The 13,197-nt window shown below is 44.0% G+C and overlaps 1 protein-coding gene across 3 annotated transcripts in view; it reads left to right on the top strand.

Moving 5' to 3' along the window:
* The window catches only part of LOC135895938 (peptidyl-prolyl cis-trans isomerase FKBP8-like), a 40,406-nt gene extending 29,103 nt beyond the window's left edge, over positions 1-11,303 (top strand). For all 3 annotated transcript variants that reach the window (XM_070533966.1, XM_065424218.2, XM_065424217.2), the window contains exon 12: positions 9,218-11,303. In XM_070533966.1, coding sequence (XP_070390067.1) covers positions 9,218-9,307 — 90 coding nt within the window. In that variant the 3' untranslated portion in view covers positions 9,308-11,303. The remainder of the gene's footprint in view (positions 1-9,217) is intronic.
* Positions 11,304-13,197: the final 1,894 nt, after the last annotated feature.

The raw sequence follows: 13,197 nt of genomic DNA, 5'->3' as shown, positions 1-13,197 counted from the left end.
CCAACTAGCCCACCATTACCCCCTTCAATACAGCGCCATTAGTGCCTACACTGTGTTGCTATATGCATGCTAAACAACACGCGCTAGGCACCTGGCAGAAACAAAAAGCATGCAAGTATGAGCTTGCCATTTTAATGGTTTGGTTGGGCTTGCCCCATAGCTTGGATGCAGCTGGCGGCTACTAACTTGACTAGGCAAGAACGCTGACATCCTTTCCCAGCTTCTGGTGCCATGGAGGCGTTGGCCGTGTATCGAAACAATGTAGTCGCCGATTCTACTCATTGCAGTAACCAAGCTAGCGCGCTGTCATGCAGGCAGAATCTGGGATATCAAACGCTACACTATGAGGCATCCGGCATCTCAAGAGGTGAGTGCCGGTTGCCTTGAAGATGTTTGAATAGTTTAGCATGTCCAGAAAAAGAAAAGACTGGCGCGTGTATGTGGGCCCATACTCTCATGTTGCAAGATGCATTGTTTCACAGTATCCTGCAAATTGGGTGCCTTGCAAGCACCAACCAATCAGTGACCTTTCATTTGTTACAGTGAACAAAAACTGTTCTTGTACGGTGAGGTTTCAGCTACAGATGCAGTTAGCATAATTGTGTGTTTTAAATCTTAAATATCTCGAACACTTTTCTGCTTTCCAATTTGAATTCGATATATTTGACAGTATAGGTACCAGTAGTCACTGTATCCCCACTTTGAATTTTCTATTGTGTTCAACAGCGTTGGTAATCACTGAAGTATCCATACTCTTTGAACTCTGTATATCAGGGTTTGAGGTAATCACTTGTACTTTAGCAGTACTGAGCAATGAGACTGAAACGTAAAGAGATACAAACGTGAATGAAACCTAAAAATTGTGCAAATAACTATGAGAGTGAGAGATGATAGGCATAGCGTAAAGGGCAGGGGGAGCGGGGTGGAGGCAGAAATACAGTGGCGAGGATTATAGAGTAAGCATAGGTAGCTAATATTCTAGTTGAGTCAAATTAAGAGGAACGAGTGGAGAATGCGTAAGACAGATAATTGGTGGTCTGTTAGCCGCATCTTGTGGCCCTTGCAGCAGCTGTTGGCACACACTAGATACGTATTTTGATTAGATAGATAGGTTAGATATTTTCGCGTTTTTGCCAATGACTGTACGTCACTGAATTTTGACTGTTAACCAGTTATCACTCGGCACAAGATGCACCTACTGTACCCAGAATTTCTTTTATGTAATCAGTGATTCTGTAGTTAAAACAGCCTTGTCCAATCATATTGGCATTGTGCACGGAACACGAATACTGTTGTAGAATTCTTGTATGTAAGCAAGCGCGAGCGATTACTCTGGAATGTACAGCGATTCACGTAAAAACAGTGCACCAACTTGACCTGTGAGCTCAGGTTCAATGACTGATGACTGTGCTCGCCACTATCATTGCTATTTTTGTGTTGCGCGACTTGGGCACAGTTTTGTCCAGCAATTTCTTCGTAACTCACACTTTTGGCATTGTGCAATTCTTTAACAGTACAACAATGGGGCAATAAGGTTATGTTGGTTGTACAAGGACAAAGGTAACTAAAGATCTGTGAGGGAGGCATTCCTGCTGTTGACTTGAGCTTTTTCTCAGAAAGTCTGTTTTCTTGTTGGTGAGAACCAAAAAGTGCATGTTTATTGGTGGTCTGTCACAGTCATCTGAAGGCATTACCTTTAATGGCTTGTGCTTGAATTGTCCTATTGATGTTTTGGTCTTGATGTAATGGTGGCTTCTTTCAATAGAAACGGTTCTTGTGTGTTGCTAGGAAGCCCTCCCCTTGCACTTCCTTGTTGCATCAGCATGGTGGAACTGTCATTGCCACTTCCCTCACATCCGTAATTGTTAGCCTGCGCTGTGGCATGCTAGCACTTGCGCATTGGTTACGTCATGTTTGGTGCTTGCATGGGCACAACTGTTGTAGCAACTTACCTGTTGCCTACATTTAAGCAACATGTCATAAAATCGGGTTCTAATGACTGCTTGTGGAACCAGCTTTAATTGGACAGACAGGACCACTTTTTTTTTTTCACGACCTACTGTCACTCATTTATTATGATGATCACTCATAGAGCCAGTGTGTAAGTGTAGTGATTTTCTAACCCTTTTGCTGAAAAGAGCAATTAGTTGAAATTGATTGGTGCCATGTCGATATCGAACCTCCATTATTTGCCTTCATGGTGAATGCAAGTTAGTATTTTACCTACCTTTTTATTGCTGTCATTGCAGGATATGTGAAGTCGAGTTTAATTTGTTGAAACTTTTGGCAAGCACAACTACATATCAACCAAACACTCAACAAAAACTACACGCTTGTTGGTGCAAAATTTTTAGCCTCTGGGGAATCTAGTTGTCACTTCTGATTGCAGGTAGAATCCTTGCACTTAAGTAACGGTTAGTATGTGCAAACTGAGGTTGAATACAATGGAGCCTAATTCCATTACAAGCAACATTTTCGTATCTGCTCAACCATATCAGATTCCAAAGTGATTTGACACAGTGCAGCATTCTACCTCATACAATGCGTAATACTCGTGCTATATCTGAGCAAAGATAGTAGCATTGTCTAAGTCTTCGAGTGTCATGCGCCCATGATTAGTATTGTGTCCCAAGATAATAATCTGGATTCTAGACTACTTTTACATATTCGGGGGCAGAATGACCGCCAGTAGTCGAGGAATGGATGTCCAGCACAGAAGTCTGGAAAACGGTCCTCTTTATTTTTGTGAAACACCCTTTTTGTGTGTTTCCTGACCAATCGCATGGGAGCAAACATGAAAAGAAAAGCAAGTATCGGCAAGTGTGGATATATTATCTGAAGATGAAAGTATGAACAAAAGGGAAGCAATGCATACACAATAGTATTAGAAATTTTTCATTGCTACATAAAACTGACACAGTGGCAAAATCACCAATGTGGTTGAGACATAGTATATGTGCAAATTATGTTGCAAAAAATGGCATCAGTCTTGCTTGGCAAGTTCTAAATGTCACCATCATCATTTGTTACACACCTAAAGGCCTTTGCAGGTATTACAAGGGGGTTTTGAGGGGGACAACGTTGGAAGAATGTTGGCATACATCAGTTATGTAAGCCGTCACAGAAATGAAACATAAATAATAAATCTGTGACCCAGTAAATCATTAACAATAAATAAAAAAAATTGGAGGACGCTTGAGCTTCGCCTTCAAGAGTGGAACGCGATAGCGCTATTGCACCCCGTTCGCACCGCCTACTCAAATGCGCTACGCCAGCCAAACGTCGCGATCGGCACAGATAGCCGGGCCCCAACGCGCCATGAACACGGACACAATCATGGGGCGAGTGGCGCGCCACGTGTCGGGGCAGCGCCGTACATTGCGAGGAGGGGGTCTTCTGTGTTTGCCGCAAGATGGCTCTGCGTGTGCGCAGAGCGCAGTAGAAATGTAGCGGAAACGTACTTCGCTACTCGTGAAACGGCGACTACTGTAAGTTACATGGCCATAATTACCGATATACACCGCAGTGTAACTTTCTACGGCAAGTTTCTGAGGCAACACCGCATTTACTAGAGGCGATTTTGTCCCGTTTTGAAGGAACGAGCTCGTGGCTGAGTGGTAGCGTCTCCGTCTCACACTCCGGAGACCCTGGTTCGATTCCCACCAGCCCATCTTGCAAGATGTTTTTTATTTATGAAGTGCCTTCTGGGATTTATCGCTCATGGCCAACGCCGCCGACACCGCCGACACCGGCTTTTCTTAAAGCCCCTGCATCTACGCGCCACCGCCGCTCTCTTAAGTAGCGCCAACCTTTGTGTGCGCCGCCTTTTCCCCTCACACCAAATCCGGTTCCGGCATTTCCGCTTCCGGTATTTTCGGTTCCGGCGTTTCCGCTTCCTGGAGTTGCGCTGCGAGAATTTCCGCTCCCATTGCAGACGATGGTGAGGCGCCCGTGCTAAGCAACCGGTGCAAATCTGAGTTGCTCGCACTAGCCATTCCACCAAGCGTCATTCGCGTGCATCTACGCGCTTGTTTGCGTACGCTGCGCCCACACGCTTTGCCTGTCGTCCTCTTTCGCTGACAAAGTGCGGAGAGCCATGGACTGTGGCTGCATCATCGGCTGCTGCATGTGTCCGGCACGTTGGAAATCACCCGCCCCGGCGCCTCTCGGCGATAACGACCTGTATGAACTTTCTTTTTACTGCAAGGTGGAGGACAGTTGGCCTTTACAAACAGAATATATACAAAATGTAGGCATATGAAGTGTTGACAGAGTGGTACATGCAACGCACAGTATTTGTTCATACAATAGCAGTAGGTATAAGCCAATTTCACATTTACTTCACAAAGCTTGAATAACTCTGAAAGCATTCAGCAAATCAACGCTGCTCCACTTCAGCAAACAAGTAGGTGTCTTTTCGACCAATAACTAAACTGACGTACATCAAAATTTGGACGCTTTGAGTAAAGTTCTGTAAGTAAGGCTAAACATAGCCCCTCCATCCTCGCTTCTGCCGGCATAAAACTTCGGTGGCGCGTAGATGGAAGTGCGTTAGCGCTTAGGCCAGGGACGGATACAAGCGCGACAACAGAAGTATGACACACCTACCGCCCGAAATACTGCCGCGTTCGCCTCCTGAACACTCGCAATAAAAAAAAATAGCCATCGTAATTTCACGTTGCAACACACAATTCTCCGTACACCTTTGCTCACGCCACAACACACGAACATAATTCGCCGTACACGCGAGCAGATGCTCGCGTCACAACACACAATTCGCAGTGCGCATCTGCTCGCGTCATCCACACAATTCGCCGTCCACCTTTGCACGTGTTACAACACGCGCACACGCACCAATTCACTGCACACCTCCGCTCATATCGCACAAGAAAAGCACACTTGTTTTCACCATGTCACTGAATGCCCTCCACGCAAATTTGAACCTGTTATATTTCATAGCTTCACGTCATTGCAGTCCTTCACGTAGTGCACGCACTTGGGACGTTCGCTACCTTCGATCGTACGAGACAAGTTCAACCTCAGAATCAACAGCATAAACTCCATGCGTTTGCCGTACAAATTGGCGTCGCGAACTCCTTCACTAAAGTCCCTCCATACGTGCTGGCTGGAGGGGATGTATGCTTCAAAACAAGAAGAATTCAAAGAGGACAAGCTGTTGTATTCCGCTGAAGTAGTAGTTTGCGGCCGCTGTTTGCCAAATGCACGAAAAACGGGAGCGGTCTCCAAGCGCCCAGGCACTACATTCCACTGTACGTTGTCTCTCGTGGCATAACCCGTCGCAGGTTGATGCGAAGCAGCGAACACGACCAGATCGCCGATTACAATAGGCGGTGGTTCTTGGATGGAATCGCATTCACAGTTTCAACTGTAGCTGGTGCAATTAAAGCCTCTCTATCGACGCGAAAGTAAACAACGCTAAAAACATAGCGTCACTTCCACTCGGAACAGGAAGTTGAAGCTACGTAAGTTCCGCTTCACGCCGGAAGCTAAGGGGGTGAGAGGAGAGGAGCGTGGAGGAGGAGGGTAGGTTGGCGGTACTTAGCTTGGCCGGCGGTGGCGCGTAGATGCAGGGGCTTTAGCTTTTCTGAGACACGAGCTCCTTAACGCTGTCGCGTTAATATACAAAAACATTACATATAATAAGCTCTGACATGTTGGATAGGCATAATCGGTGGACAGCGTTCGATAAATGTTGACGTACATCATACATGTTGAGTTATTACAAGAAGGATTCATAATATAAAAGCTATAATGCAGTAAATCATGCAATTAGCAACAATTAAATGAATGGTAAGAAGAATACAGTGGTTAGTGCATGTGTTTCGTTAACACCCCTCAAAATTGTTTTAGATTTCGTTCATTGACGGTGAGATCAGGCAAACAATTCCATGATTCAATTACAGAGTGTAGGAGTGATTGATTGAAAGCCTTAGCAAATTCACAAGAACTTCACATGAAAGAAACTGTTGACAACAGCATTCCTAGAAATACCTGACTATTGCGTGGATGCCAATAATTTCTCTCAAGAGGTATTGTCTGGAATTTGCACTGTTCGGGAGAAGTACACCCCACAGAAGCTCGACTAAATACTTCACATTAATTTGTTCCCTTGTGGCTACTACTACCAGTAGAGATATGTTTCATTTTGTTCATGAAAAAGTGGGTCAGGTGCAGTCGAAATGCCATACCATATGGAATAAAATCCTTCGTCACTTTTTGATCTAAACTCACAGGAACAACTTTGCGAGCAGAAAGAACACAAGCATTAAGATTGATCGGAACACTCTGGAGCATTGATGATAACTATGTGTGCGGAAGAGATCAGTATGCGCACAGACAAAGGAGATTTCTTTCGAAGAGATGAAGCTTTTAAATATAAAAAGACAGCAAAACTTATGTCAACCTCTCACTTTTCATGACAATACTATATATATGCCATGGTGGCTCACTGGCTGTGGCATTCTGCTGCCAGGTACAAGGTTGTGGGTTCAGTTCCCGGCTGTGGCAACCACAATTCGATGAAGGCAAGATGCAAGAACACTCGCTTACTTAGATCTAGGGGCGCACTAAAGAGCACCAGACGGTCAAAATTAATCTAGAGTCCTCCGCTAGAGCACCCATCATGAATCCTATGTTGCTTTGGCATGTTAAGCCTCACAAATCAGTCGCCCATAATGTCGCTCTGTTGCCCTCATTTTAACTTACAGTTATAAGGAGTAAGGGTGCACGAATAGTCATTTTTGACATAATCGAGTAGGAATCTGATAGTTACAAAAGTGTATCGAATCTAATCGAATATTGAATAATTTTTAATAGTCTTCGAATAGTGAGCAGCCATTTTCACAAGTGGAGAACAGTGTTCACATCCTAGTATTCGCAGCGTTAACAAGTTTCTGTCATTACACTACACATTAAAATGTGGTTCCCATTAACCCTTTCAGAATCGATTTTTTTCGCCATGTGCGACCGCCCGTGATTGATTTTTTTATTGCAGATTTAAATTCTTCAGAGGCACCCATATTGAAAATAACTTACTGTAACTTTTTAGGGTGACGGTAAAGTGAGAATAAAATATTTTGCTTTGTTTATTCATGAATAACAACAATGAAAAAAAGGAAATAAACTTATAAGAATAAAACATTTGATGCATTGTTATATACATAGTTCAAGGCTTAGGACATGTGCACAGGAGAATATTTCGCAAGTCTCAAACATTCCTGCTCTTACACTAATATTTAGGTCCATAGCGTAGGTGAGCACACTCAATAAAACTTCATGGTTGGGTATCCATAAAAAAAGCAAAACGTGTGACAAACTTCTGCTAATCTTCATCTTATCGCTCACCAGAGGCAATTAGTTTTCACGAGTCTCAAAAAAAAGAAAAGGAAACGCATGCATGGCGGCATCCTTTGTATGTGCACCCCTGTGTGCAATAAATAAGCGAGTAACAGGCAGTCGCTCTTTGAGCGATTAGTGAAAAGATAGCCATCAGTTGTGTGAGCGCAACAAGCCAATACCGCCTGCAGAACAAAACCCAAACTAACTGCTGCCGGCCCGCGCGCGCACGCCAATGCACGAGTGGTAGTATATATATGCGCCGGAGCAAACAAACTGGCTCTAAAACAAACCATGCAACGAAAACAGAGAAAGGGAGGTGCAAGAAATGCGCACAGTGGCAGCACATGCCAGGAAAGAAAAAGAAAATTGGCATGCTTTTTAAACATACAAACGACACCGTTAAATATATGGCATCGACCATTTTGGACTTGTTCGGGACGCCATATATTTGTCATTGACCCTGAAAGGGTTAAAAAGCACAAATGGAGCATTGGGAAAAATGAAGCAGTTTGCATACACAGCACTCTTCAGAAAGAGTGAATGATCACTAGAAAGCCAGTCAAGTCTGAGAGATGTAGCTTGCTCCATTACGTAGGTTCTCAAGTTTCATGTCTATATACGATGCCCGCGAGGATGAAAACTCGTACTTTAGCTCCAATGTTATGTTTGATTGTACATAGTGGATGATTTAAAATATTTTAAAAGCTTTTTGAAAAATGTTTGTATTTATAAATAGTGGCTATTCGACTAGGACACCATTTGATTCCTTATTCGGAAGTTTCGAATACTCACGCACCCCTAACAAGGAACTTATTTTGTATGGGCCCTCCTTGCTCTTCTAGCATAATGTGTGCGCAAGGTTCAAGGGACAATAAAGGGAAGGATAGGTTGAGGTTGCATTGCAGTGAGTTAGCCTTCAGCAATAGTACTAAAAAGTCCACTCTTACCATTAGAGGAGACTTGATAATCGAGCAGAGACTCTAAAGCAGAAGATGAGAGGCGACACTGCTTTTAAGTGCCTGCGCCAGTTGCCATAATGTCATGAAATTGTATAATCTCTGTAATGGCTGTGGAAACAATGGAATACCAACTAGCCCGTACCCAAACTCTGCTTGGGGCCTGGTTATTATTTATCAGTAAAGATGGACTGTATTTTATTCTAAAGGTGCCGGATATTTACCTTGCCAAGTTTGAAAAAACATTTACTACGTCACGGTATCCTAAATACAATAAGATAACTTGAAATTCATCTTCACTTTGACATCTTAGGACTAGCATTACAGCACTAAATTATGTATATAGAAATTTCACTTTTTCTCATCTAATAATCACCCTCTTACTGCGAAATTAAAGAAAACAGTTTTGAAGGAATGCTTTATCGGCGTAAGTTTATTGTCTTTCAGCATCCTTTTTGTGCCGTGTTTGTGTAGCAGGGAAATAACAGGGAGGCAGTTAAGGCGCCAGGCCAATTTGCCTTGGGTAATGGATGGTTCAAGCCGTGACGTCACACCGGAAGACAAGCAAGCATGTGTCTCAGTGGGAAATAAAAGTCGTGTTTAGTGCCCTTGTGCGAGATGTCGTGGCTGAAAGTGTACGGCCCTCCTGTCGTCTAAAAGGTGTTGACTTGGCAGTTCAAATGGGAGGCAGGCAGCTGCACATGGCTTGCAAACTATTCTTGCCACAAGAAACCACCACAACAGAGGCACCACACGAATTCTGGTCTGGTGTCTTGTCTCTGTCCTCGTTTTCTGCGCCTTCCCATGCCTTCTAAGATTAGCTAGCCGAACATTACACTCTATCACAGACTGTTTCGCATTACCTGGTCTTAAAAGCACGGGTGGCTGTTCTGTGCATGCAGATTCGTAACTGGACGTTGGTCGTGGGCAGTGCGGTGGTGGCAGCTGCGGCCATTGGCGTTGCCGCCTATCGCCACCTGGGTGCCGTATGACAGCTGCTGCCTGGCGGAATGCCTCGCTTGTGAAAAGAGCAGTGCACCCACCGTGAAGCATGCATCTCCGTGCTGTGCACGCAGTCGAACTGTGGTTGGTTTTGTGACAGGGTTGGTGCAACTTGTGGGATGATGTGACCACTGGCCTCTTCCAGCTGTCATGGCACGACTTGTGGTGGTGACTGGTGCTTGTTGCGGGATTGCTGCTTTGTTCTTTTCTGTTGTTTGTTTTCTTCTTTAGATTTCCAGCTTGTTGCTGTCTGTTCCTGGGCCCATGTAGTTTTTCTGTTTTTTTTCTTCTTTTGTTGCTGCTTTGGTTTTTCTTGTTTTGCGCCACTGTTAGTGCTTCACCATGCCTGAATTGTGACCCACTGGTTGATGTTATGCAAAAGGTCAGCCTCTGCTGTTTGAGCTAAAAATCCCTGTTAATGCATCGTTGTTCAAGCATGTAGCATTTGCTTTAGCAAAAACTTCCTTTCTTTCATATTTTGCTATTCAGCCTGTTCTTATAGCAATATATCTATGTTATATTTTCTGTAAAAGGTTTTTATAATAAAATGTTGAAAAAGAACCTTCAAGCAACTTGAGCAGTTTTAGCCCTTTGTGCTTGAACTGTACTCTAGCCTTCACAGTATGCCAGCTGTTTCATGTGATCCCATCCTAATTGCTAGCTCTTATAACTGTGGTACACATCATGTATACTGTGTGTGCCAGTTTTGAGGTTATGTATGTGACTTGGGTAACCCTGCTCTCCCTCTTTTTTTTTTAACATTGAATGCAGTTCCGACTCGCAGCTTTAAAATAGTGTGCAGCTATTACTTATCCTCTGTAATGCAGAGATTTCTGATACTCTCCGAGGTGGCCTTTCTGACACATTTTTAATGTTTTCTCCACGAGACACGTCACTACATCCCTGTACATAAACATGATGAGCTGCCAAAGTGTTGTTTATGTGTGACCACGCACTTGGTGCAGAATTTGGCTGTTTTTATGGTCGTAGCGCTTGAGCGAAATGCCTGTCAGTCCTCTTCACTTGGACGCAGTATGACAAGTATTTGTTTTTGTACTTGCACCAAGACCTATAACAGAATAGTGTCTATTGAAGTTGTTTTAGAAAAGATGTTAAATAAAAAGGTAGTTTGTTTGAAGTGCAAGTGCAACTTTAGTAGAGGTAACATCATACAAGTTGCCAACATGCGCCAAGCTGCAAAATGACAGAGAGCCTTTTTATGTAAGTGTTTGAGTAGTAGCTTATAGAAAGTTACGAACTTTTGTGTTTGCAAGTTAAGCCAGAATTGTTGATTTTAGGAGAAAGCTTGTGTTAATTATGCTTACACGGGTTACATAGAAAGCTGCTACTGCCAGCTTTGAATAGTAAGCATATACTTAACGCAGGGCAACTTCATTGTGCTCTGCTGTAGTATCTCTGGTACCAGCACTAAATATAGCGCCAACCAAGGAACAGTTACTGGGCATCCAGTTCTTCAAGAACTTGTGTACAGCATAGCCCAGGGAACTTTTTCCAGTCTTTTTTATCCGCTTTCTTGCTACTTCTCTGCAATCATTGTTTGGAATTCTTTGCCATTACGTGATACAGTCCATGTCTTTGTCTAACAGTCTGATGTCAATTCAGGACAGTTATATCCTTGTGGAGCATTTAAGAAAGCATCTTTTTATATGTGCTTCTATGTTTGAGCAAATGAAGAAGTGGCTGCTTAGTATTCAACTTTTGGTGATCCCCATATGTTGATAAGCATTCCATTGAGTGTTAGTACACGAACGGTCACCGTTTTGCTTTACTGTTCTTATTTGTTTTATGGGAAAAGGAGTTCGATATGATGTCTTATTATTATGTGAATATATGTACAGTGGTGGTTTGCCACATGTTGTATTTGGTGGTGAACACTTGGACAAAGCACTTACATGGGTGTCCTCGATTACTTGTTCATAAAGCTTGTTTGTCAGAACTGTTCAAATAAAATGCTTGATTTCTGCACTGAAAGCTACACTTCTTCAACGGCTAACTGAGTGTGAAAAATATGTTATAGTACAAATTTTCTCCGCACTATCACCTGAGAAATGCAACACATTAGCCAGGGCCTTTGACACTGATATTTTCTGCAGCTTTGCTGTGGCTATGGCGTAATGCTGCTGAGGGCGAGGGTCGCAGGTTTGGACTCGTACATGGCAGCCACATTCTGATGGGGCAGAATGTGAAAACACTCGTGTACCGTGTGTTTTGTGCACATTAAAGAATCCCGGGTGGTCTAAATTAACCTGGAGGTCTCCACTATGGGGTGCCAGACTGTGGTTTTAGCACATAACGCTCCACAACGTAAATTTGATGTAATTATACCTTAAGGGAATGCTGCTAGAGCAGATGTTTTGACAATGGGACTTGTCTCAATTAGGGCCTGTGATGAAAGTTGGAGGCATTTTTTGTTCGACCACAGTTGATACTTCATTCGCGCTCTTTCTGTGATCATCTGCCCTGTTTAGAGGGACACAGCTTTTTGCATCGCGAAAATGGGCAAAAATTCGATCTTTTTTAACATCACATTTTCAGTTTCTAGTTCTCTGATTTCAAAATGGTCATTAGAAAACTCGGACGTAGAAGCGCGCTAAAAAATTCACGATTACGATACTCCTTAATGCGAGATTTCAGTGCAGCTCCATACGTGTTTTCATTTCTTGACATATTAGAGAGTTTTAGAATAGGGGCCCCAAACGTTTTGGGGCCCCAAAGAAATAGCGTCGAAGCCACTGCGCATGCGTGAGACGCAAACTGCGTTTGGGTTTTGCGTTGGGAACGCTATTTCACCGATTTAGCGGGAGCTCAAATAGCGTTCCCAAAAGCTTTGCGTCAACAAACATGGCGGCACCCATCGAAGCGACGGCTCTAACCTAGCACCAAACTGGGTTCGATTCGCGGTAACGCGTGAAGTTCGCAAGCTAGGAGAAGTGACTGCGGTTATCGCTTCCTCTCAACTAGCGTGTGTTATGAAGATTGACTCATTAGACGCCGCTGATTTTGAATTCGATTGTGGATTTTATGGCTCGTAGGCCTAACACGGCTAAGCTTGGCTGATGAAGGCTAGTAAAGTTGGTTTGCTCAAAACTAAGCGCAAATAATTGTTTGCTGCTTACCGAATAACCTCTAAATTGTAATTAAATGCGAATACACGAAAGCCAAAATTATATTTCCTATCATAAAATCGTAAATTTGATTTCATTATTTCTAATAGCTTTTCTTAGACGCCGTAGTGGCGCTGTCAGCGCAAGACGCTATCCGCAAACGTAAAACCCTATTCTAAAGCTCTTCACTCCTGCGTGCCCCAACGCTAACACCCGCAAAGCTCTTTGGGGCCCCAAAATATTGGGGCCCCTATTCTAAAACTCTCTATTGGCCTACGCGGACAGTCTCGTGCGGCACATTGCAAACGGAGCGAAGTGTGGCGCACTGCCGCTAGAGGCATGGGCACAATTCACAGCAGCCGCCGCAGAGACCTCCGCTCTCGCGGCGCTGTGTTTTCATAAATAGTATAGCGGACAGACGACGACGCTAAAGCCCCTCAATTTTCCAAAAGTAGCGCCATTCTTAGATCTTTCCGCCACCCGCTCACCCAGGCGCTTCCTCCTCCACTTCTCCTGTCGCCGCGGCCTCCTCCGCTCCCGCATTGGCCAATCTGTGTCACGTGAAAGCAGGCCCCGCGCTTTTGTATATTTTTTTCTTTCCGGCGCAGAGCAGGCGCCGCGCTTTTGTATATCTTTTCTTTCCAGCGCGCTGCGACCCCATTCTTGGGCCTGCGCGACGAAAATACGGCAGGCGGTTTGAAGGAGCGCGGTAGTTTTATAGAATGTGTTAGGGCCGAGTGCTTAATTGCGATGCC

This window comes from Dermacentor albipictus, chromosome 2, assembly GCF_038994185.2.
Source record: "Dermacentor albipictus isolate Rhodes 1998 colony chromosome 2, USDA_Dalb.pri_finalv2, whole genome shotgun sequence".
Lineage (NCBI taxonomy): Eukaryota > Metazoa > Arthropoda > Arachnida > Ixodida > Ixodidae > Dermacentor > Dermacentor albipictus.
Note: the sequence above shows the minus strand (reverse complement) of the source record. Positions and strands in the feature narration are given on the sequence as shown.